Source organism: Hyla sarda, chromosome 3, assembly GCF_029499605.1.
Source record: "Hyla sarda isolate aHylSar1 chromosome 3, aHylSar1.hap1, whole genome shotgun sequence".
NCBI classification, from domain to species: Eukaryota; Metazoa; Chordata; class Amphibia; order Anura; family Hylidae; genus Hyla; species Hyla sarda.
In genome coordinates this window covers 164,293,329-164,320,565 of record NC_079191.1, presented here as the reverse complement: position 1 = coordinate 164,320,565, position 27,237 = coordinate 164,293,329, and the positions used below count along the sequence as shown (strand labels likewise).

The 27,237-nt window shown below is 42.0% G+C and overlaps 1 protein-coding gene across 3 annotated transcripts in view; it reads right to left on the bottom strand.

Moving 5' to 3' along the window:
* Positions 1-27,237, bottom strand: part of FGF12 (fibroblast growth factor 12) — a 513,249-nt gene that overhangs the window by 165,407 nt on the left and 320,605 nt on the right. Inside the window, exon 1 of one of the 3 annotated variants that reach the window (XM_056565421.1) lies at positions 12,229-13,128. The exons of the other annotated variants lie outside the window; for them this stretch is intronic. Within the exon in view, the coding sequence (XP_056421396.1) occupies positions 12,229-12,427 (199 nt within the window). The 5' untranslated portion in view covers positions 12,428-13,128. Of the gene's footprint in view, positions 1-12,228; positions 13,129-27,237 lie in introns of those variants that run through there. 3 annotated transcript variants of the gene reach the window in all.

The following is a 27,237-nucleotide window of genomic DNA, read 5'->3' as shown; positions in this document are numbered from 1 at the left end:
TAGCAGAGACAGATCAAAATGTTCTTGCTGGTATTTCCCTCTTATTAAATATAAATCACTTCTTATTTTTGATGTGTGTTGTAATATTTCTTAGATACATTCCCTCATCTGAGCATATGAGAAAGTATAAGATGTAGAAGTGGTATTTACCCTGCTGGCCAGATCCCATCCCGAGGCAGTCAAAAAGCTGGCTGGGTCATCATAATGAAAACGATAGACAGCACAGACCTTCCTGTATTTATCTGTACAACCCGCAGGGCATCATTTTGTAGCTCTTGTGTATAACACCACAGAGCAGATTATAGGAATCGTACACATTCCCCACTGAGGCTCTCCTAGCAGTTATATGACACTCTTTTCTTTAATAGAGAGGCATGGGATCCGGCAGGTTGTGTTTGTGGTCTCAGGATGTGTCACTTTCACAGATAATCTCAAGTGCTTCTCTGCAGGGCAATGCGCAGCACACATGTACTGTGCAATTTGAGAAATTAAGTGCACCACTTAATAATAATAGGCTTGTCTCTTCAAGAAGTGGTTCCAAGGAGGGGAAACCCCTGCAACAACATGAACACAGTGACTTCTCAAGACTGCGAGAAATCTAGACTGGAAAACAGTCATTTGATTCATGCTCTATTTCAAGCCCCATTTCTGAGACAAATGTAGCAAAAAAAATATATATTTCTAGGCAAATTAATAGATCTTTAAATTATAGTTCCATCCTCCTCTTCTGATGTGTTAAAAACCATTAGAGGAGGCATACGTACAGGGTTTGTAATCTGAGGACCCCTTCAAAAGCTAGAAAACAAGGAGTGCAAGTGCATATGCTTTGCAGTACTATTCATTCTTTAGTAAGCACTGACATGTTACAAATCTGCCTATAGTAATCCTATGAGTATTTACAGAGGGGACTTTGGTAGAAATAAGATATCTGCAGCAGATGTACAGTCGGTGTGTCCATGAATTTGCACAAGGTTTAGCTGAGTAAATTCATCTACATGTGACCAAACTACAAAGTATTTATAGAATTTTAGTACCTTCTAAACTATAACAAACAGAACACTTGATGAAAACTAGATTCTGCTTGGTTTCCAGAAGTTAACCCCCAACTTTCAACTATACCTAATGTCACGAAGCGAGACGTGCAGGTGGAAGGGTTATCTATAAAATCACTATTTGTCTCACACTAGACCGAAAATAATGATAAACAATCCCTCTTACACCACCCAATTAAATCGCTGCCACCACCTGTCAATTTCAAGCCGACAGGAAGCTATCAATCCAATCTGGATATGCTACAATTCCCAAATATAATCTACTATCCCCAGTAGTATATAAAAACAGGAAAAAGATTAATCCAAATCTATAATGTAGACAAAGTAAATTTAAGACTATACTTCAATCTCTTCAAGGACAATGTATGTCCGTTTTAGCAGACATAAGGCGGTACTTAATAAACGAATGATTTATTATGAAAGAAAAATATTCACAGTACATATAAAAATAGATGTTAACAAGACAAAGTTTCACCACACATAAAATAAAATAAAAGGGAAAAAACATTAGGGAGTCCTTACTTACAAAAGTTAGCGTTCTATCCCATGGGGTCTGGTAGGAAATGGCGTCTGGCAACCAAAATTAGATCTCGTCCCCCATGCAAGCGCCCCTAGTTCTCCCAGGTCTGCAGTTTTATACCCTGCTATGGACAGGAGACACCTCTATGTTCAGCCCCTGGGCGGGACGAGGAGAGATAGATGATGTGACCTTTATGCCCAAAGAATAGGAAATTACCCCTAACTTTAATCATGGGTCCGGCACCCACATAATTTTGTTATATTTGGGTTCTCCATCAAATCCTCTTTCTAGGGGTACCTGACATGACCCCTTTATTGTGTATGATTTACCCAGTGCATACAGTTCGGGCAGGGATCAAAACACAAAGGTCATGTGAGGACTCATTTTAAAGGTATTATGATGGAGAATCCAACCATACAAGTTAGGGGCTGCATACATACTACCCTGACCACCATATTTCATATTGAAAAATATAGGATTTTCCAATTGAGTCAACTTTATACATCTCTTTCATCTTATTGACACCCAGGTTGGTGCCTTGCTGGCTAGAATGGTGTTACCTTTTTTTGTCATAGAGCAGCTGTGTTAATGAACCCCCTGCTAGGATTAGGCACACCTATACCCAGACTGGATAGACATGTGGGCTCCAAGGTGCCCTGATCAAAAGAGAATGAATTGCCCCCCACTGGTCACTGGATGCTATCGCTTAGACTGTCGTCTCCTGGCAGTTTGGATCAAAACACGAGGGATTCTTTGAAATGTTAAATAATGCAGATAGGTGTGTAATGGAATTAAAAGCTATGCATACCGACATAAATTTTGCAGAACATGTATCACAAATGACAAGCAATCACAATGCAACATGAATACATATTTTGCCATGGTATATGACACCTAATATCTGATCTATACCACAGTCACCTGCAGATTGAAACTAGAGAGCAATGTCAGAATAAAGGCACACTCATGTAAGACTTTTAAGGAAAACTCTGATACTTCTTAACCTGATCAGAAACCTATACCCTATGCCGTGGATAGGGGATAAGAAGTTAAAGGGGTATTCTGGGGTTAACCAACTTTTAACTATCCTGCCCATTATGAACAATTATGCTAGTTCTACATTTACTTGCTATAGCACTCTGCCGTGGATCGTCTTCTTTTTCTTCATTATATGGTCCCCCCGGGTCTAGCTTTTCCTTTCAGGTCCTGATGACGTTCGTCTCACAATCCTTTGCGCCTTGAGGTGGCAGCTGGTATACGGGGGGCTTGGCTATTTCTTGTATTTCCTCACAAGTCAACTCCCTGATGATGTTTGCGCTCCATCTGTACGTCCTCCTAATCTCTGCAATCTGCGCAGGGAACGCCGGAACGTCAGGATGTACAGATGGACCGCAAACATGATACTAGCTGCTGCATCGAGCCACATAGGAATGTGAGACGAACGTCATCAGGACCTGAAAGGAGACGCTAGACCTGGGGGGGGGGGGGACATCTAATGAAGAAAAAGAAGACGATCCATGGCAGAGCGGTATAGCAAGTAAATGTAAAACTAGCATAATTATTCATAATGAGTAGGATAGTTAAAAGTTAGTTAACCCTGGAATACCCCTTTAAGTACTGGAGTTCCCATCCTCTATGATATACGAAATTCAGTACAACTAAAGTCTGCACTTATATGTCAATAACTGTTGTAAATTTGGTCAGACAGGCTGACAGCTGACAGCTACAGTATTGATCCTGACCATTAACAAGCATGTTTAGCTAGTTTCCTTTCATTCCACTTTCTTCAGTTAAATGATGTTTTTTTCTGAAGTTCATTTAATTGTGCAAACAGCCTTCAAACCCAATGGGGTTGATAGCAGTATCCCAGCATCCTTCACTTCCTGTCAGTGTGGCTTTTGGCTAAAAGAATGGTGCACTTGTGGTGCCTTGTTCAAATGATGCTTGGCCTCTAAATTAAGAAAGAAATACATGTGATCTTCTCTATGGTGAGATTTCGTGTTATGGAGCAGGGAGCGCAGAGTGAAAAAGTAAAATCATTGAAAGAGAGCAAATAAAATGCCACATAATGGAAATGTTCCTATTTATAATGCCTAAGGCTTCCATATTATAAATTATGCTAACATGCCAGTAAAAACCAAGCTGTGCATCTGGGATGTACTTCTACAGGGACACAAAACCCACCAGTTTATGATCTTCTGAATTAACCCTATTGTTTCTTTAATGGAGATATCTTCATTTTCCTATACTTCAAGTAGTCAAAAATACCCCCTTCAAAACCATGTTCTAAGAAACCGCAGGATGCAAATTCTTTATTTGTTCCATTTATTTTTAAAGATCCATGAAAGATATAATGGATCTGTTATGATCTGTACGGAACATATATTCATAAGAGGTCTAACGGGGTTACTTTTTTTTCACTGATTTTCTTTTTATTGCATCAAGTAAATAGAGAGCAAAATAAAACACAGGACAGGCAGGTGCAATGGTTGTATACCATAAAGAATTCACAGGTAAGAAAGATCATATCAATAGTAGGCCAATACATATGACAATTCTGCCAGTAGAAGATACAGTTTAGCATACAGTATAACATACGTATGTAGCCAAAATAAAAGCTTTCTGAGTACCTTGAGAACATAGGTATGTTAAGTGGACTACTGATTCCAAGTAGTTAGAAACCTAGATTTTGAATCCTTTTCTTAAGCTGGGTCATGAGATTGTCAGTAGAGAATAGCTCTGGTGAAAACGGGATGGCGATAGCACATAATTCTAATTGTCTTAATGGACTTAAAGGCTGGGTTGACATAAGGGAACCTCTGGCTGGAGATTCCGAGGGCAGCTGCTGCAGGCTGAATCAGTCAGCGCTAGGACCGTGCAAGCTCTGCAGGTCCCCATAGACAGCAATGTATTCTGAATGGTATTTCACCGAAAGAATGACTGAGTTTATTCATTTGGCAGATTAATTCAGCAGTGGAAAGCTCTGCTGCTGTAATTCCATTGTGCGCACTGTGCAGTGGAATCCCATTGACAGCAATGGGACAGAGCTTAAAGGAGTAGTCCAGTGGTGATTCAGTGGTGAGCAACTTATCCCCTATCCTAAGGATAGGGGATAAGTTGCAGATCGCGGGGGGTCCGACCACTGGGGCCCCCTGAGATCTCCTGTACGGTGCCCCGACAGCCCGCGGGAAGGGGGCGTGTCGACCTCCGCACGAGGCGGCGGCCGACACGCCCCCTCAATACAACTCTATGGCAGAGCCGAAGCGCTGCCTTCGGCAATCTCCGGCTCTGCCATAGAGATGTATTGAGGGGGCGTGTCGGCCGCCGCCTCGTGCGGGGGTCGACACCCGCTATCTCGGCGGAGAGCCGGGGCCCCGTACAGAGAGATCGCAGGGGGCCCCAGCGGTCGGACCCCCCGCGATCTCAAACTTATCCCCTATCCTTAGGATAGGGGATAAGTTTTTCACCACTGGACTACCCCTTTAAATAAAATTTCCAAGAGGAATTTACTGCGCTTAGGAATTTCATAGTGTGAACCCCATCCTAAAACTCTCAAGGCTTAGAAAGATGACCAGATATGTGTCATACGGCACTCTGACACTTCCAATGCTCATTAGTGGGAGAAAGTTGGGATCTTGTATCAACTGGTCAATGTCTTGAAGGTATTCTTCCTGTAATTTTAAAGGGTATGAGAAGCAGCACTAATGAAGAATGCTTTACTATTTTGTAAAAAATAAATAAATAAATAAATAAATAAAGCAACTCAAATCTGACAAAAAAAAAAAACTGAAAGAAAAACAACATTTAACATGTGTGAACACAGCCAAAGAACACTCCAGAAGACTGACATCTGTTTGGAAAATCTGCTGTCAAAATATGGAGTTTCCTGTATTACTACAACAATAAATGTAAAAAAATAAATAAAAAATAAAAAACTTGATGTGGTCACAATCTTCACACAAGCATTTTGTGCAAGTCACTTGCAACCTACCTAAAATGCCATACCCCAAGGTATTCTTCAAGACACCAGTAACTATTGTGATGTGATTGGCTAAGCAATTAAGGTAGGAAGTAATTATAAGTGTACCACTGGCAAACAACCTAGCTTTGGTCTCGCCCCTAGAGATGGAGAGAATGAGAAATAGCTGTGCACCATGGAGGAGACTTTCAAGGGCTTAATAATAGCAAAGAGAGCACTAAAATCATCTTGTTAGCACTTTTAAGGATCAAAACTATGGAGGTTTTAAAAAAATCCTTTAAAACAACAGGTACATTTTAAGACACTATTTACATCACATATTTGTTCCACATTTACCATGTACGTCAGGAATGTTTTAGACATACATGTTAAACTTGGTCATAGCTTTGGCTTTGTGGCCTCCGTCTGTATATCACAAAAGAAAAAGCATAGTACCGTATATGTTAAAACATATGATTTTTTTTTTTACATTGGGACCATAATGGTGACAGATGCCAGTGGACGGTATCTATCACAAACCTCCATTAAATGGACATGTTGTGAGCCAGTCCCAGGATACAAGTTAAACAGAGGCTAATAACATAACAAGAACATTGTCTTAGTTTCCAAGTGTCTCCTGCTGCTAAAATGCCTTTTAGTTTGATATCTCCAAGCATGTGAAAGTTGTTAGCAACCATTGTTTTCATGAGAATTCGGTCAATACTATAAGGAATTAATCTATCTTGTGTATAAGTAGTTAGCAAGGGCTTATAACTGAGCACTACATACTGTTCTACCGTACGGTATAGGCTGCTATTCTGATTTCTAGGTTACATGATTTTCAGAATTGTGTATAAAGTGTCTCCTATACAGACAGATGACAAATATCAAACTTCATGTCAATGCCTTTAGGGGGATCACTTTATATTCTTTTCCAATCCTAAAAGTGCAACTATTACCAAATGAATGGCAGAAAGTACTTGATATTATTATGGAAGAACCTAACCAGAGATGATCCACAACATACATTAAAAAAAGTCTGTGGATCTCATTCATTTCCATTACAGTGGTCCCTCAAGTTACAATATTAATTGGTTCCAGGACGACCATTATATGTTGAAACCATTGTATGTTGAGACCATAACTCTCTAGAAACCTGGTAATTGGTTCTGAAGCCACCAAAATGTCATCCAGACATAGGAAAAAGTGAGGATTAAAGAAAAATAAGTAGATAACTAATACAGATAAAGCAAATCCTTACATATAAAAGTAAGAAAGAGCTGCTGGGAGCTGTAATCACTGTGTATGTAGAGGACAGGAGCTTCTTCAGGGTCCTGTACAGTATACACAGTGGCCCAAACATATAAAATGGAGCCACCCTTATCCCGTGTCCAAAAGAACAGCTATCCCTGGCACATGTAGTACCTCCCTGTACTGTAGGGGGCGCTACCAGACATCAGTCAGTGCAGGCACTTCAGTAATACAGGAGTTTTACCAGTAAAATGCCCATTCTGATTGGTCGGTTATTCCAGCCATTGACACGTTTTTCAGGTCTGAACTGTCAGTAGCATTGTATGTTAAGTCTGGTTTCAACTTACAATGGTCCAGAAAAGACCATTGTATGTTCAAACTATTGTTGAGGCCATTGTAAGTTGAGGGATCACTGTACAGACATATGATACTAATAGCACCTAACATATTCCCGTTATTACAACAAAAAAAAGTACACAACTAGTGGTGGATACAATTTGTCCCTAAGTTATCATTAAAAAAAATATCCCTTTTCTAACTGGCTTAACTAGTGTCAATGGCCACACACTCCATTTCTTATTACAATTCAGAAGACATAAAAATGTATACAAAGTCTATGTACCTCAAACACTTAGAGGTACCACTACAAATATATCACAGAGTCCTATGTGGTAGTACAAAGATAAGTGGCCAATGATAATTCTAGTGATGCTTGCCCACAGGGAACAAAGAATTTAGCATATTAAAGGGGTACTCCGGTGCTTACACATCTTATTCCCTATCCAAAGAATAGGGGATAAGATGCCTGATCGCGGGAGTCCCGCAGCTGGGGACCCCCGTGATCATGCACGCGGCACCCCGATTGTAATCAGTCTCCGGAGCGTGTTCGCTCTGGGTCTGATTACGGTCGACCCCAGGGTCGGCGGCGTGTGACGCAACGCCTCCGCCCCCGTGTGACGTCACGCTCCGCCCCTCAATGCAAGCCTACGGGAGGGGGCGTGACAGCTGTCACGCCCCCTCCCGTAGGCTTGCATTGAGGGGCGGAGCGTGATGTCACACGGGGGCGTGACGTCACACGCCGCCGGCCCTGCGGTCTGTGGACTGATTACAATCGGGGTGCCGCGTGCATGATCACGGGCGTTCCCAGCTGCAGGACTCCAGCGATCAGGCATCTTATCCCCTATCCTTTGGATAGGGGATAAGATATGTAAGCACCGGAGTACCCCTTTAAAATCCAATTTTTCACTGATGCCAAGGTCTTAGTGTTCAGACCCCCACTTTCTATTATAAGTCTATAGGATTTGTCTCATGCAGTGAGACAAAGATCGCAGCAAGTCGGAAAGTGAAGAGCTTAACCATGCCCTTTCCTTGACTTTATCTTGAAATCAGAAGGGGTCTAAACATTGACACAACAACCAACCAAAACTTTTGACTTGTCTGTTACTTGTTACAAAATGTTTTTTATAGACAGGGACACTTTAAAGGAAATCTGTCACCAGTGTCACCTGCACTAACCTGTCGATACAGACAGGTAGTGCAGGAGACACTGATGACCGCTGTACTTACCTTGTCCCGTTCCATGCAGTCGTTCTTCGGTAATCTTCTCTGGTATTTTCAGCTCCGGGCCCGGCTTGGAGCATGGGAGGAGCTTAATGATGTCACGGCTGCTGTTCTCTACTGGGTCCCCGTGCTAGAGAACAGCAGTGATGACGTCACTAAGCTCTGCCCATGCTCCAAGCCGGGCCTGGAGCTGAAGATACCGGAGAATATTACCACAGATCCCCTGCACGGAACGGGACAAGGTAAGTATCATCATCAGTGCCACCTGCAACACCTGTCTGTAGACCTTCTTCACACAAAAATTATTTATAAAAGATTAATTTATTAAAGCCGACAAAATAGGGGTGGAAGGTACGGCCTCCTGCAGCCTGGTGAATTTGACATCCACAAATTAGCATAAATGATACCGGAAATTTACTCCTTTTATCTATAATGTAGATTTCATAGTATCTTACACGGACAGTGCAACATATGCAGTAGATTTAATTAAGTGGCTTCAGCCTCTCAATACATCTTACTGCAGCTGACTTTGAAGAAGACCTGTCAGCAGGAAAATCTAAGCCTTTTTGTTATTATGCAAATTAGGCTCAAGTGCCCAGGAGGTGTTTCTCAGCACAGCAAAAGCCCAGATGAGTCTAGCCCATGTCTTCTTTATCTAGGTACTGTCAAATTGGGTAGGTAGATGTAAGCGAGCCGGTGGTAATAATAAGGACATAGGCTGGACTTACCTGGGCTATTTGCATGCTGGGAAATGCCCCTTTGGCTCTTAAAGCTCATTTGCATAATAACAAGAAAGTTTATATCTCAGCACTGGAAAGGTCTATAGAAACAGAAAAAATGACTTTTTTTCACCAAGGATTTTTTTTTCACATAGACACAGATTTCAAACCTGAATGTGCATGAAAAATGAGTGGATGATGCTTCGCATTTTCACGCTGTGAACTACATTGTAGATTTTCTGACAACACATTGAAATCTGTGTTAGGCTAGGCTTCCACTTGTTTTTTTTTCTGGCAGTTTTTGGAAAATTGCCACTGCAGTTTTTGAGCCAAAACCAGAAGTGTATTCAAAAGGAATAGGACATATAAAAGGAAGGACTTATACTTCCCCTCCCTTATGGATCCACTTCTGACTTTGGTTCAAAAACTGCAGTGGCAGTATTCCAAAAACTGCCAGAAAAAAAACAAGTGGAAACCTAGCCTTATGGAAAAAATAATTAAATAAGATTTATACCACTTCTTTGACATGGAATCCTTGTGGATTCTGCATCGGGTGGGTACCCTGAATACTGGTTATCACCATGTGCGTAACCTACAGCCAAAGTCTTTGGTGAATCTGCTGTCAACACAATGCAAATCTGTGCCAGAAATCCAAGGCTATGCCTCCTATTTTTGCCATGAACTTCACAATAGCTTTTTCCAACACAAACATTTGTGTGAACCTACTTTAAAGAGGACTTGCGACTGCTCCGTAGACAGTTCATAGACTATACTTCTTAACATGCGTGAACCTGAATGCTCTCCCCACTGAGAGATGAGCACCTAGACTGCCAATTGGGTGGTCACTATCGCTAATATCATATTTGGCCCCAAAAAGAATGGCAAAGATAGCTGAGGAATGAAGTTGGGGGTTTACAAAAAATAATAATAAAAGTGCTTAAATCAGGGGAATGGCAGCTAAGATTTAATGATAGGAGTGAAGGTTTTTTTGTTTGTTTGTTTGTTTTTTACATTCTCCAATTTAAATATAATATCGTAATAAATGTAAAAAAGGCTTTCTATACAAAAACACTAACAAAGATTTAGTAAATAAACGCTACGTACAGTAAATATCTGGTCCCCTAGATCTGATGATAGTGATCGGGGATAGGATGATGGTGGTTGCGGTGTGGATTATTTGTTTACATTGTAAACCCACAGACTAGGAATAAGCACATAGAGCTGTATGGACAGATCCCACTTTCTGCAGCAGCAGTCTGAGCATATAGGAAAATAACAGAGCAGCTAATGCGCTATCATTTAACGCCACTAATTTGCATTATGTATAGTGGTTTCTCTTTTCAACATTATGTTAACATTTTTGGTGCGTATATACTCAAGTAATGTCGTGCCTACGTTTGACAGAAAACGGCATTTTGTTTTATAGGCTAAAGCTTTGCATGCAAGCTGAGATCCCATATATGATTAACACTTGCTAATATTCACTGTAGTGGAACCGGGACACTGAAATCGGAAACCAAGGGAGAGCAAGGTGTTTTCATGCCATTCATCCATATAGTTTTTTTTTTTGCCCATCTCATCTATAAGGAACCCCAACATAATGCGCATGTACATATTCATGGCATAGTAACCCCGCGTCCTGGGAAACAGCTGAGATCACCTCTTGAGAACATATTTGGAGATCTGATCACTACATGGGCTCTGCTAAAAAAATAAATTTATATATATATATATATATATATATATATATAATAATTATTATTATTTTTTTTATCTGGCTATAGAATTGTAGCAGCTTAGGCCTTAACTATCGGTTCTCTCCTAATATATATTACGAGTCAGTAGCACTCTACAATTTTCATGGACGGTTTCTTTATCACTTAATATTATCATTTGGACTGTCACATTGGTTGTCTCCTATTAGGATAGATTTATGGGTAATGTGGCTATTATGTACATACAGTAACATGTCACTTTTTATATACTTATTTTACAGCATATACAGTAGCAGAAAATAGTGGTTATAGCCATGAACAGGAGTGCTCACATAACACACATGCTGCCCCACTTTTACACAATGTATGCTTTACAACATATTCATCTATTTTTCTATATGGGTGTTTCCCAACCAGGTTGCCTCCAGCTGTTGAAAAACTACAACTCCCAGCATGCCTGGACAGCCTTCGGCTGTCCAGGCATGCTGGGAGTTGCAGTTTTGCAACAGCTGGAGGTCTACAGTTTGAAAGCCACTGTGCTAGGTTTAATCTGATGAGTTAATCTGCTAGAGGAGGACATAACTGCTTGTAACCAAATGTCATCCAGGCATGCTGGGAGCTGTAGTTTTGCAACAGCTGGAGGTCTACAGTTTGGAGGCCACTGTGCTAGGTTTAATCTGATGAGTTAATCTGCTAGAGGAGGACATAGCTGCTTGTAACCAAATGTCATCCAGGCATGCTGGGAGCTGTAGTTTTGCAACAGCTGGAGGCACCCTGGTTGGGAAACACTGCTCTATATACTATAACCTTGTGCTTCATTATAAGGAAGGAGGAATAAAACAACAGAGATCTAAAAGACAACCAAAAGATGACACAGGTCAGTGGAAAAACTACACAATAAGGAGTATGTGGCACCTATACAAAAATAATGGACAGTATAACAGAGTTCCAGTGTTATTATTATGAAGAGATAAGGTACATACGACATACAGGGTAACATGGGAATAACAGGTACAGTAAAGCTACTTTATATATGATGGCAAGCAACATTAGTACAAGTGCACAGTTGGCATGGTATCTGTCAGAGCTGGCAGCATATGAAGACTAGGAGTCATGACTGGCAGTGGGTATAAAGACTGGGGATGGCAGTGAGATGTAGACACCAATATCAGCACTTGCGAATGACACAATAAGCACATACAACAATACATTGTTTATAAATAAATAACAGGTAAACAATAATAACTGGTATGAGAAGAGGGTGTACAGTAAGGCTGGCAGGACATGTACATGTGAAGGCTGGTGGCATCCTGAGCACAAGTTCTTATCAGAGTATGTTACTATAAGGTGGCATGGGGTGCTTGAGGTTGGCAGTGATATGTATATACTGTGTATATACTGTGTATATACTGGATGTGGCTATGCAGGGCTGTACCTGGCTCCATGCACTGACCTGTTTTTCTCCTGACGGGCCTCTTCCTGCCGCTGCAGAACCGCACTTTACTGAACACCCCCAATACATGTCTCTCGCACAGTGAGCGGCCGTCCTTGCTGGGGCTGGTGCGGCGCTTGGACGTGCACACCCGGTCACTGTTGGACTCCCGTGCCTGCCTCTTCTGCCGGATCAGGGAGCTGGCTATAGCCGCAGCCATAGCTCCCCCCTGCAGCCACCTCCCAGGTAGCCCCTTGTATCAGAGTCCCCGACCCCACGGGATATCCCAATGCTGGGAGGGGGGGGGGGGGGTCTCCCAGAAACTAGCGAGCCGCAGATGTATGGAGACGAGCGCGCCCCCACCGCAGGCACACAGCGGCTCTACAGCAGGAGCGGCTCCGGAGCTCCGGTACTTGCCATGTCACAAGTCTACGAGCCCAGGTCCTGCATAGCGGCTGCTGTATAGTGTGAGGCGCTGCTGCTGCTGGGACTCCACAGGTCACTAGAGCATGGCGGGAGCCTGGCGCTCACTGAGGGATCTCCCCCGGCCGCACACATGAGGGCTCCTCTTCTTATATGTCCTCATCAGCACACGTGTGTCCCCCGCCGCACATGTACACATCCAGAGCCGTGCACCCAGCGCCACCGCTCTCAATGTCACCGGATCATCGCGCCGACACAACTTGGATGGAGAGCGGGGGGAGGTCCCAGGTAGACTGACACAACTTCCCCGGGGATAGAGGCAGGTGATGAGCCCCCTCTGACACCCCCGCACAGCCGCCCCACACTCTTACAGTGCCAGAGCCCTCCTCCTGCCATCAGCACCACTCACCCGAGCATAGGAGGTGATGGTGGGCACGGGAGGGGCTGCAGCTGTATGGAGCCCCCCTCACTGCATGTACGAGTGCAGCGGTCCTGTATAGAGCCCCCCCCCCCCTCACTGCATGTACAAGTGCAGCCGTCCTGTATGGAGCCCCCCCCCCTCACTGCATGTACAAGTGCAGCCGTCCTGTATGGAGCCCGCCCTCCCCTCACTGCATGTACTAGTGCAGCCGTCCTGTATGGAGCCCCCCCTCACTGCATGTATGAGTGCAGCCGTCCTGTATGGAGCCCCCCCTCACTGAATGTACAAGTGTAGCCGTCCTGTATAGAGCCCCCCTCACTGAATGTACAAGTGCAGCCGTCTTGTATGGTGCCCCCCCCCCCCTCACTGCATGTACGAGTGCAGCGGTCCTGTATAGAGCCCCCCCCCCTCACTGCATGTACGAGTGCAGCGGTCCTGTATGGAGCCCCCCCTCACTGCATGTACAAGTGCAGCCGTCCTGTATAGAGACCCCCTCACTGCATGTACAAGTGCAGCGGTCCTGTATGGAGCCCCCCCCTCACTGCATGTACGAGTGCAGCGGTCCTGTATGGAGCCCCCCCCTCACTGCATGTACAAGTGCAGCCGTCCTGTATAGAGCCCCCCCCCCCCCCTCACTGCATGTACAAGTGCAGCGGTCCTGTATGGAGCCCCCCCCCCTCACTGCATGTACAAGTGCAGCCGTCCTGTATAGAGCCCCCCCCCCCCTCACTGCATGTACAAGTGCAGCGGTCCTGTATGGAGCCCCCCCTCACTGCATGTACAAGTGCAGCCGTCCTGTGTATCTTATTCTTCCTGTCTCCCCTATCTGTGCTCTACGCAATCCTACGTGATCGAGGTTTGGATGAGAAATTCTCACCGGCGGTCAGAGGGAACTGCAGATCTCAGTCAGCCTGTCCCCTGGCTACTCTACTGTATGTCCCACAGTGTATCCCATCTGTCACTGCATGTACCACAGTGTATCCCATCTGTCACTGCATGTACCACAGTGTATCCCATCTGTCACTGCATGTCCCACAGTGAATCCCATCTGTCACTGCATGTCCCACAGTGTATCCCATCTGTCACTGCATGTCCCACAGTCTATCCCATCTGTCACTGCATGTCCCACAGTCTATCCCATCTGTCACTGCATGTCCCACAGTCTATCCCATCTGTCACTGCATGTACCACAGTGTATCCCATCTGTCACTGCATGTCCCACAGTGTATCCCATCTGTCACTGCATTTCCCACAGTGTATCCCATCTGTCACTGCATGTCCCACAGTGTATCCCATCGGTCACTGCATGTCCCACAGTGTATCCCATCTGTCACTGCATGTCCCACAGTGTATCCCATCTGTCACTGCATGTCCCACAGTGTATCCCATCTGTCACTGCATGTCCCACAGTGTATCCCATCTGTCACTGCATGTCCCACAGTGTATCCCATCTGTCACTGCATGTCCCACAGTGTATCCCATCTGTCACTGCATGTACCACAGTGTATCCCATCTGTCACTGCATGTACCACAGTGTATCCCATCTGTCACTGCATGTACCACAGTGTATCCCATCTGTCACTGCATGTACCACAGTGTATCCCATCTGTCACTGCATGTACCACAGTGTATCCCATCTGTCACTGCATGTACCACAGTGTATCTCATCTGTCACTACATGTACCACAGTGTATCTCATCTGTCACTGCATGTACCACAGTGTATCCCATCTGTCGCTGCATGTACCACAGTGTATACCATCTGTCACTGCACATCTCTTACACTGCCTGCTACATATACAACAGGGTTGATTTGCACATCTCCTAAACTGAATGCCTCATATTCTACAATGTATCACAGGACTGACCTATCACTGTACATCTCCTATACTACCACTACATATACTACAGCATATCATAGAGCTGATGATTCTACCACTACATATACTACAGCATATCATAGAGCTGATCTATCACTGTACATCTCCTATACCACCACTACATATACTACAGCATATCATAGAGCTGATCTATCACTGCCCATCTCCTATACTACCACTACATATACTACAGCATATCATAGAACTGATCTATCACTGTACATCTCATATACTACCACTACATATACTACAGCATATCATAGAGCTGATCTATCACTATACATCTCATATACTACCACTACATATACTACAGCATATCATAGAGCTGATCTACCACTACATATACTACAGCATATCATAGAGCTGATCTACCACTACATATACTACAGCATATCATAGAGCTGATCTATCACTGTACATCTCCTATAGTACCACTACATATACTACAGCATATCATAGAGCTGATCTACCACTACATATACTACAGCATATCATAGAGCTGATCTATCACTGTACATCTCCTATAGTACCACTACATATACTACAGCATATCATAGAGCTGATCTATCACTATACATCTCATATACTACCACTACATATACTACAGCATATCATAGAGCTGATCTATCACTGTACATCTCCTATACTACCACTACATATACTACAGCATATCAGAGAGCTGATCTATCACTGTACATCTCCTATACTACCACTTCATATACTACAGCATATCATAGAACTTATCTATCGCTGTACATCTCCTATACTACCACTACATATACTACAGCATATCATAGAGCTGATCTACCACTACATATACTACAGCATATCATAGAGCTGATCTACCACTACATATACTACAGCATATCATAGAGCTGATCTACCACTACATATACTACAGCATATCATAGAGCTGATCTATCACTGTACATCTCCTATAGTACCACTACATATACTACAGCATATCATAGAGCTGATCTATCACTGTACATCTCCTATACTACCACTACATATACTACAGCATATCATAGAGCTGATCTATCACTGAACATCTCCTATACTACCACTACATATACTACAGCATATCATAGAACTGATCTATCACTGAACATTTCCTATACTACCACTAGATATACTACAGCATATCATAGAGCTGATCTACCACTACATATACTACAGCATATCATAGAGCTGATCTACCACTACATATACTACAGCATATCATAGAGCTGATCTATCACTGTACATCTCCTATACTACCACTACATATACTACAGCATATCATAGAGCTGATCTACCACTACATATACTACAGCATATCATAGAGCTGATCTACCACTACATATACTACAGCATATCATAGAGCTGATCTACCACTACATATACTACAGCATATCATAGAGCTGATCTACCACTACATATACTACAGCATATCATAGAGCTGATCTACCACTACATATACTACAGCATATCATAGAGCTGATCTATCACTGTACATCTCCTATAGTACCACTACATATACTACAGCATATCATAGAGCTGATCTATCACTGTACATCTCCTATACTACCACTACATATACTACAGCATATCATAGAGCTGATCTATCACTGAACATCTCCTATACTACCACTACATATACTACAGCATATCATAGAACTGATCTATCACTGAACATTTCCTATACTACCACTAGATATACTACAGCATATCATAGAGCTGATCTACCACTACATATACTACAGCATATCATAGAGCTGATCTACCACTACATATACTACAGCATATCATAGAGCTGATCTATCACTGTACATCTCCTATACTACCACTACATATACTACAGCATATCATAGAGCTGATCTACCACTACATATACTACAGCATATCATAGAGCTGATCTACCACTACATATACTACAGCATATCATAGAGCTGATCTATCACTGTACATCTCCTATAGTACCACTACATATACTACAGCATATCATAGAGCTGATCTATCACTGAACATCTCCTATACTACCACTACATATACTACAGCATATCATAGAGCTGATCTATCACTGTACATCTCCTATACTACCACTACATATACTACAGCATATCATAGAGCTGATCTATCACTATACATATCCTATACTACCACTACATATACTACAGCATATCATAGAGCTGATCTATCACTGTACATCGCCTATACTACCACTACATATACTACAGCATATCATAGAGCTGATCTATCACTATACATCTCATATACTACCACTACATATACTACAGCATATCATAGAGCTGATCTATCACTATACATCTCATATACTACCACTACATATACTACAGCATATCATAGAGCTGATCTACCACTACATATACTACAGCATATCATAGAGCTGATCTACCACTACATATACTACAGCATATCATAGAGCTGATCTATCACTGAACATCTCCTATACTACCACTACATATACTACAGCATATCATAGAGCTGATCTATCACTGTACATCTCCTATACTACCACTACATATACTACAGCATATCATAGAGCTGATCTACCACTACATATACTACAGCATATCATAGAGCTGATCTATCACTGTACATCTCCTATAATACCACTACATATACTACAGTATATCATAGAACTGATCTATCACTGTACATCTCCTATACTACCACTACATATACTACAGCATATCATAGAGCTGATGATTCTACCACTACATATACTACAGCATATCATAGACCTGATCTATCACTGTACATCTCCTATAGTACCACTACATATACTACAGCATATCATAGAGCTGATCTATCACTGTACATCTCCTATAGTACCACTACATATACTACAGCATATCATAGAACTGATCTATCACTATACATCTCATATACTACCACTACATATAATACTACAGCATATCATAGAGCTGATCTATCACTATACATCTCATATACTACCACTACATATACTACAGCATATCATAGAGCTGATCTATCACTGAACATCTCCTATACAACCACTACATATACTACAGCATATCATAGAGCTGATCTATCACTATACATATCCTATACTATCACTACATATACTACAGCATATCATAGAGCTGATCTATCACTGCCCATCTCCTATACTACCACTACATATACTCCAGCATATCATAGAGCTGATCTATCACTGTACATCTCCTATACTACCACTACATATACTACAGCATATCATAGAGCTGATCTATCACTGTACATCTCCTATAATACCACTACATATACTACAGCATATCATAGAGCTGATGATTCTACCACTACATATACTACAGCATATCATAGAGCTGATCTATCACTGTACATCTCCTATACTACCACTACATATACTACAGCATATCATAGAGCTGATCTATCACTGTACATCTCCTATACTACCACTACATATACTACAACATATCATAGAGCTGATCTATCACTGTACATCTCCTATACTACCACTACATATACTACAGCATATCATAGAGCTGATCTATCACTGTACATCTCCTATACTACCACTACATATACTACAGCATATCATAGAGCTGATCTATCACTGTACATCTCCTATACTACCACTACATATACTACAGCATATCATAGAACTGATCTATCACTGTACATCTCCTCTACTACCACTACATATACTACAGCATATCATAGAGCTGATCTATCACTGTACATCTTCTATACTACCACTACATATACTACAGCATATCATAGAGCTGATCTATCACTGTACATCTCCTATACTACCACTACATATACTACAGCATATCATAGAGCTGATCTATCACTATACATCTCCTATACTACCTCTACATATACTACAGCATATCATAGAGCTGATCTATCACTGTACATCTTCGGCTGCATATACTGCATTGTATAACAGGGTTGACCTGTCACTACACATCTCCCATACTGCCTGCTGCCTATACTACAGTGTGTCATGGGGCTGCACAACTGAATAATTGCTTTTCCAGTGCTGATCTCTACAGATAAAAATTAGCAATATATAAGAAAGTGGTAAGTGAGCAGTAATGTTATGCTCTACCTGCTTTTAGTAACACTGGGTAGTTAGGTACATACAGGTTTTCTTTTTTAGTGTACACCAATAATTGGTGCTGTTTTTCTCTAATGTCTTGTTTAAGCACTGAAGTGATTGACTTGAACATTTCCACCATATTAGGTCATTACAGTAAAGTGAAATATTAATGTAGTTTAAATATCATTACAGGATCTATATAACAGTCAAGCTATGCTCTCCTGACACTTACATTTCTATATATGTGTTGAATGTTGGAGCAGTACATACATTTTTATATATTATATTGCAATAGAAATATATACCATATTACTGTATACTTTCTATAAATGTATTTCTCCAAATAACTGCAGTGAATAGCCAACAGAGAAATAAAAAAAGAAAATATCCAAGTATAAAACTAATAAATGTTTTCCTCGAGAAAGTTCCTTTTCCATTGACAAGGGCATTTTTAATGGTCCAGATTGTGCCATATGCGAGTTACCCAACATAATTTCAATTAGAGTTTGTCAAAGTAATGAACATAGCTGGCAACTGGCGTCTGTACAAGATGCTTATCTCTATCTTTCAAGTAGACAGAGCGGCAGATTTCAGCAAAATTTGTTGATGTTGCTATTTAGAGAATGTCTGTAAAACTTAAGAAGTACACATCTCCAACATGATAGAAAGACTTAAGAGCGAGGTACGACATACTCTCACGAGAGCTATCAATGGTATACACAGTAAAAAAAAAGCTGGTAAAGGGGTTCTCCGGTGCTTAGACATCTTATCCCCTATCCAAAGGATAGGGGATAAGATGCCTGATTGCGGGTGTCCCGCCGCTGGGGACCCCCAGGATTTTGCACGCGGCACCCTGTTTGTAATTAGTCCCCGGAGCGTATTCACTTCGGGTCTGATTACGGACGACCACAAGGCCGGCGGCGTGTGACGTCACGCCGCTGGCGGTGTGTGACGTCATGCTCTGCCCCTCAATGCAAGCCTACGGGAGGGCATCAGGCATCTAATCCCCTATCTTTTGGATAGGGGATAAGATGTCTAAGCACCGGAGAACCCCTTTAAGCTATTCTAGCAGACTTTTATGAGGGTGTCAAAAGAAGCCTGGACATTGGGTCAGATGTGGATACTCAGTTTCCAGAGCCAAAGTCAGATTTGGATTCAAAAGGAATATAATAGAAGAACTAGTTGCACGGAGTCAGGAAGTACTTGGATGGTTCCCATGCTTGCCACCACTTCTAGTATCCAGGTGCACACTGTTTTTGATGTGATAATGCCAAGTGTAATATAATATGAGAAATCATTGTGCTGGCTACATTAAATCACCACGTTCAAAGGGGTTCTCTGCCCCTAGATATCTTATCCCATAACTTCGCTCCGTGACGGATGACTGGCGATGCCGGGCGGACCCCCTCAATGCATGTCTATGGGAGGGGGCGTGACGGACATCACGCCCCCTCCCATAGACTTGCATTGAGGGGGCATGACCGTGACGTCACAAGCCTCGGGAGCTGCACTGACGCTCTTAACGAACACCGGGTGCAGCAGGGAGATTATGGGGGTCCCCAGTGGCGGGAGTGGCAATCAGAAATCTTATCCTTTTGATAGGGGTAAGATGTCTAGGGGAGGAGTACCCTTTAACCCCTTAAGGACCTGGGGTTTTTCCGTTTTTGCATTTTCGTTTTTTCCTCCTTACATTTAAAAAATCATAACTCTTTCAATTTTGCACTTAAAAATCCATATGATGGCTTATTTTTATGCGCCACTAATTCTACTTTGTAATGACGTCAGTCATTTTACCCAAAAATCTACGGTGAAACGGAAAAAAAATCATTGTGAGACAAAATTGAAAAAAAAAACACCATTTTGTAACTTCTGGGGGCTGCCGTTTCTACACAGTACATGTTTCGGTAAAAATGACACCTTCTCTTTATTCTGTAGGTCCATACGATTAAAATGATACCCTACTTATATAGGTGAGATTTTGTCATACTTCTGGAAAAAATCATAACTACATGCAGGAAAATTTATACATTTAAAATTGTCATTTTCTGACCCTTATAACTGTTACATTTTTCCGCGTATATGAGGGCTAATTTCTGAAGTGTTCTGAAGTTTTTAGCGGTACTATTTTTGTATTGATCTGACTTTTTTCCCATTTTTTCATGATATAAAAAGTGACCAAAAAGACGCTATTTTGGACTTTGGAATTTTTTGGCGCATACGCCATTGATCATGCGGTTTAATAAATTATATATTTTTATAATTCGGACATTTCCGCACGCGGAACTACCACATATGTTTATTTTTATTTACACCGTTTTTTTTCTCAATGGGAAAAGGGGATGATTCAAACTTTTATTAGGGAAGTGGTTAAATGATCTTTATTAACTTTTTTTCCACTTTTTTTTTTTGCAATGTTATAGCTCCCATAGGGACCTATAACACTGCACACACTGATCTGATCGATGATTCTGCCGCTTGACTGCTCATGCCTGGATCTCAGCATGGAGGCAAGGTAAGGGACCCTCCAGCTGTCCTGTAAGCTGTTCGGGATGCCGCGATTTTGCCGCGGCGATCCAGAACAGCTCCCTGAGCTAACTGGCAACGTTTTAGTTTCACTTTAGATGCGGCAATGAACTTTGAACGCCGTGTCTAAAGGGGTGCGAGTGGCACCGCGATCAATGATGCGCGCTATTAGTCACGGGTCCGACCCGCTATGACGCGGGGCCACGCCGTGGCCCTGCATTATAGAACGGGAGCGGACTCATGACGTACCGGTACGTCATGGGTCCTTAACATGTTAAAGGGGTACTCCGGTGGAAATTATTTAATTTTTTTTAAATCAACTGGTGCCAGAAAGTTAAACAGATTTGTAAATTACTTCTATTAAAAAATCTTTACCCTTCCAGTACTTTTTAGCAGCTGTATACTACAGAGGAAATTCTTTTCTTTTTGAATACATTTTTTGTCTTGTCCACAGTGCTCTCTGGTGACACCTGATGCCCATATAAGGAACTGTCCAGAACAGGAGAAAATCCCCTTTGCAAACCTATTCTGCTTCGGACAGTTCCTGACACAGACAGAGGTGGCAGCAGAGAGCACTGTGGACAAGACAAAAAAGAAATTCAAAAAGAATAGAATTTCCTCTGTAGCATACAGCTGCTAAAAAGTACTGTAAGGGTAAAGATTTTTTAATAGAAGTAATTTACAAATCTGTTTACCTTTCTGGCACCGGTTGATTTTAAAACCCCTTTGAGGCAGATGCCCTTTATCAGGCTGATGGTCCTGAATGTGGATTAGCACGTGAACCATTCTGGCCCGTGTCGTCTGCACACATGACACAGAAAGCCACTTAGCAGGACAGATTTATCAAAACTTGTGAAAAGAAACAGTTGGGCATTTGTCCATAGCAACCAATCACATTACATTACTGGAATCTGGTTGCTATGAGCAACTGCTCTACTGTTCTTCTGGAAAATGTGTCCGGCACTCGGAACACTTGAGCTTAAAACATAAACAGCTTTATGCCATACGAGACGCGTTTTGGATTTAAAAATGCTTTCTCAAGGCATATGTGTTCAAAATAGAACTATAAATAGGAATATAAATAGGCGGACACACCTCTTAGAAACATCATACTAAACATATGTTGTTAACTAGGTGCATGTGTAGACTGTCTAGTCTAGTTTGCATTGTTGCAGCAACTAAACTCGGTGATGCTCCAATATGTTGGCGCATTATCTTTTCATATGGCACAACGTTTTAGGCCCTTCCCCTTTACACACATCACATGCTCCTGTCCTAGTAGGCATTGCACCCTTGTCCAGTAAAGCATATTTTTCTGTCCTTTTTTGTACACGCAGCATAATAAATTTGTCTCAATTGCTGTGTGCCACAATTTTAGCACATGTGGAGCCAAAATTCTGGTACAAGAAACATAGTAAATGTGGGTCAATTCATTTGTATTTTCTGTTGGCGGAGTTTGTCAGGGGATTTATGCTTCCCGAACCTAAGGCAGCATGAAATTCTTACAGGCTAACTTGTTACTAACAACTATGCTGCAGTGTTTTAATGAAAAATGTAAAGTTAGAGCTGACCCATGGCATAGTATCAAGTGTCTGATGGGCAGTCTTCTCCCCTTCTGCCTTAGCTTGACTGACACCTGGACCAATACAGCCCTAAAACATGGTGTACATTTTCTACAAAAAACATCTGATGTCTTAAATACCTTGACACTTACCTAATATCCAGATAAGTAGAGATGCGGCACTCCAGTTCAGTGAATCAAATAAGGCTGTTTATTCCCCCATCAGTGTACAATGCATTGTACACTGATGGGTGAATAAACAACATTTTTTGATTCACTGAACTGAAGTGCCGCATCTCTACTTATCTGGATATTGTTGATTCATAAGGCCAGGAGTCAGGCCTTGGGAGGCAGAGCACCCGCCTTCCCATTATGCTCTTTTACAATAACGGACATTAATAGCAGCCAAAGTAGAAAAAAAAAAGCCATTAACTTCTGTTTGTAACAGAGCAACTTTACTAGTGTGAAAGAAGCCTTCAGTGTGATTGTCAAAGTGTAAATTGTGCATTTATTAATTTTTTTATCAGGTATCATGTTATTGGATCCTGTCCCCCCTTTTGTGCTCCCTCCGCATGTTTGATGTGTTAAAGGGATTGTGCGCTGCCCTAATTTTCGGAGCTCTGCTCACAGCGTCCGGAAGTTCATTATTCCGAACGCTTTGTGCGGGCTTCCGTTTTCTCAGCCGCCGGGCGTCACGTCACTCCCGGCCCCTCGCCCGCCCCCTCGTGATGTCTCGCCCGCCCCCTCGTGACGTCACGCCCGCCCCCTCTACCACAGTCTATGGGAAGGCGGCGTGACAGCGGTCGCGCCCCCTTCCCATAGACTTTCATTGAGGGGGTGGGCGAGACGTCACGAGGGGGCGGGCGAGACGTCACGAGGGGCCGGGCGTGACGTCACGCCCGGCGGCTGCGAACACGGAAGCCCGCACACAGCGTTCGGAGTAATGAAATTCCGGACACTGTGAGCGGAGCTCCGAAAGTCAGGGCGGTGCACAACCCACTTAAAGGGGTTTTCCAGGCAAAAATATTTGATCCCCTATCCAAAGGATAGGGGATAAGATGTCTGATCACGGGGGGCCCGCTGCTGAGACCCCCCGCGATCTCCCTGTAGCACCCGCATTCTATGCGGGTGCTGAATCTCCAATTTCAGAAACCTCAAGGTTTCCGGGACTGGGGACGTGGCGTCAAGCCACGCCCCCTCCATTCATGTCTATGGGAGGGGGCGTAACGTCAAGTCCCCAGACCCGGAAACCCGAAGGTTTCCAAAACTAGAGACGCAGTCCCCGCTTAGAATGCGGGTGCTGCAGGGAGATTGTGGGGGGTCTCAGCAGCGGGCCCCCCGTGATCAGACATCTTATGCCCTATCCTTTGGATAGGGGATAAAATGTTTTTGCCCGGAATACCCCTTTAACCCATAAAAATACATTGTTTTGCTAATGCTTCATGGTAATCGCAACAATCAATAAACTAATAGCCTTAATATGACAGAAAAATCCAAACATCACTCACAACATCTGAAGGATATGTCAATTGGAAATGGGCAAAGACAAATGTTCTCTGCCTTTTCAGAGAAATGTAATTGTAATTATCTAGAAATAGTCAAACAGAAATGCGGCATCACAGGCTGCAGAACAGTCCTCTCTCTAAACAAAGCCTGATCGCAATCTCCAGTGTAATTGAGTTGAGCTTTAGGACATTTTAGTGAATTTAGCATTTGAATCCAATTGTGTGTTCTGTCCTCAGAAACATTCATTACATTTCTCCCGATCACATTGGAAACTTTACCATTTATTTGCATCGCTGCTTATTGAGTTAAGGTATCTAAGCCAGGCAACAGAGAAAACGAATCTTATAATAGGAGTTAATTAAAACCAACAAATGTAGAGAGCTGGAGAAGTGTAACGTGCCCAAATATTAATGCTATTTTCATCAAATTTAGAAATAGTAAATCTTAATGATAAACCACTTTATTCTGGTCAGTGGTTGTGTTTCATTTAAAGTTTCCATTTATCTGACTTTGCTGAAAGTCAGAGTCGAAATGTTCTGATTAAATCACAGCCAAAGGAAATAAGAAAAAAAACAAACTAGGGGACTTTTGGATGGGAGTTTTTATACGGGGTGTAGAAAAATGTCTTCAAATAAGATGGATTTATTAAGAGACTCTTTTTCAATCTGTCTAATAAGCCATAAGGCACATCCTAAGCAGTTTTTGACAGCTGTCAAGCCACCCATCTTCTAGTTGTGTGAAAGCCATGACAAGTCAATTGGTAATAGTTTATACAACTTTATTGCTGACGATGGCAATTTGCAGTAAACAACATACAGTTATGTACCTCCTACGTACACCCTAAGGATATGATTATGCTAAGGAAATTCCACAAGGAATTACCTTAGTGGATCCATGCGTCCAGAATCTATGCTAATTTATTGCAGAATTTGCATGAACTTATCCCTAAAATTCTAACTTCCTTTGACTATTGGGCTTTTCCAGGCAGATTCATCTGAAAAAATAAACACATTAATTCTTTCAGCAGAAACAAATTCCTTGACAAAAGTTCTCCTGTGGAATCAGCACCGAATTTCCTCTTGGAATATCTATAGTGCAGATGAGCCCTCAGATGTAATTAAAGGGGTATTCCAGGGATTTTTTTTTATTTCACTATGCTACAGGGGCTGTAAAGTTAGTGTAGTTCATAATATAGTGTCTGTACCTGTGTGTGACGGTTTTCTCACAATTCTGTTATTTTCACTCCAATATTTATTTTTAACAGCATACAAAATGACTGTTGTCTCAGATTTTTCCCAAGTTGTAATGCGGCCGAGATCTGACTCACTAGTCAGCTGATGACAGGGAGCCTGTCTGCTTCAGTGGGTGGAGCAATCGCATGGTGGGAGAGAGATCAATCTGCAACTAATGCAACAGCTGTAAGCACCCTGATTGAAAACCACAGGTCTTTGAATGGATGCAGCTCATTTATGTTTCAATGGGTGAGTTGGCTGATGTGTGGGAGGGAGGGAAATGGAATTGTGGGATTTGTAGTAAAAAAAAAGAAAAGTTAAACAGGAAATACCAGTTCACAAAAAGCTAGCCACAGTGTTATGGTAATCTCACAACATAGCCATTTAGCCCCAAGACAAGCGCAGATCCTTCCTAAGCATGTCCATTACTGCCTGCCAGGTACGTATTAAAATCCCCTTATGGTGGAGAACCCCTTTAAACAGGTATGGTCAGAGTATGTTCACAAAGGGCACATTTTCTGCAGTGGCTTTATATGCAATTTCCATACATATTATGGTGACAGCAATATATGGTGGATATGATTTGTAGATATTTTGTCCTAATGTTACATTAAAAATATGCAGATTTCGCTGCAGAAGGGCTGTGGATCTGTAACAAAATCTGCAACTTCAGGTTTCAAGTACATTGGGGAAAATAAACAAAAGTGTATGTGCCAGAATTTTGATTTATGTGTTCTTTTTAGAACAAAATAAAACAGAGTTTTGCACTACGCTTGAAAAGGTTGTGGCTTAGAGAAAATCCGGTCTGGCTTCACTAGAAAACAGTGTGGGAGTACATGCTCCAAAATACCCAACTTTTTGGCTTTAAAGTAAGCCAAATTATAAGTGGTCTAAAACTTAGACTAGACAGTTTTTGTTTATCTCCCCCATTGATTTTCTTTCTACATTACCTTAATCTACACCAGTATCTGCTGCCTTTTTTCTGCACTTCATTTACTTCTTGTCATTTAAATCATTATACCACTTCACTGAATGATATATATATATATATATATATATATATATATATATATATATATATATATGTGTGTGTGTGTGTGGATTTTATGAAGATATGGCACAAAACATGGACTTCTGTATTAAACCTTCTGCTATTCTGCACTCACCATGCAGAGTATTAATGCAAGAGTCTCGCCTTGAACATGGCAGCAGGTGGCTGAGTAGTGTCATATGTGTTAAAGGGAATCTGTCAGCAATCGCACATGTACCAAGTTGCTGACAGTGTTACCTATCTCATCTAACCTTTATGTAGCTGATCTTACCATTCCTGTAGTTCATTGTGAGAAGCCACATCAGTGTCATGGTCTGGTCAACTCTCCACTTCTTTCCCTCTTTTAATACCAGTCAGGG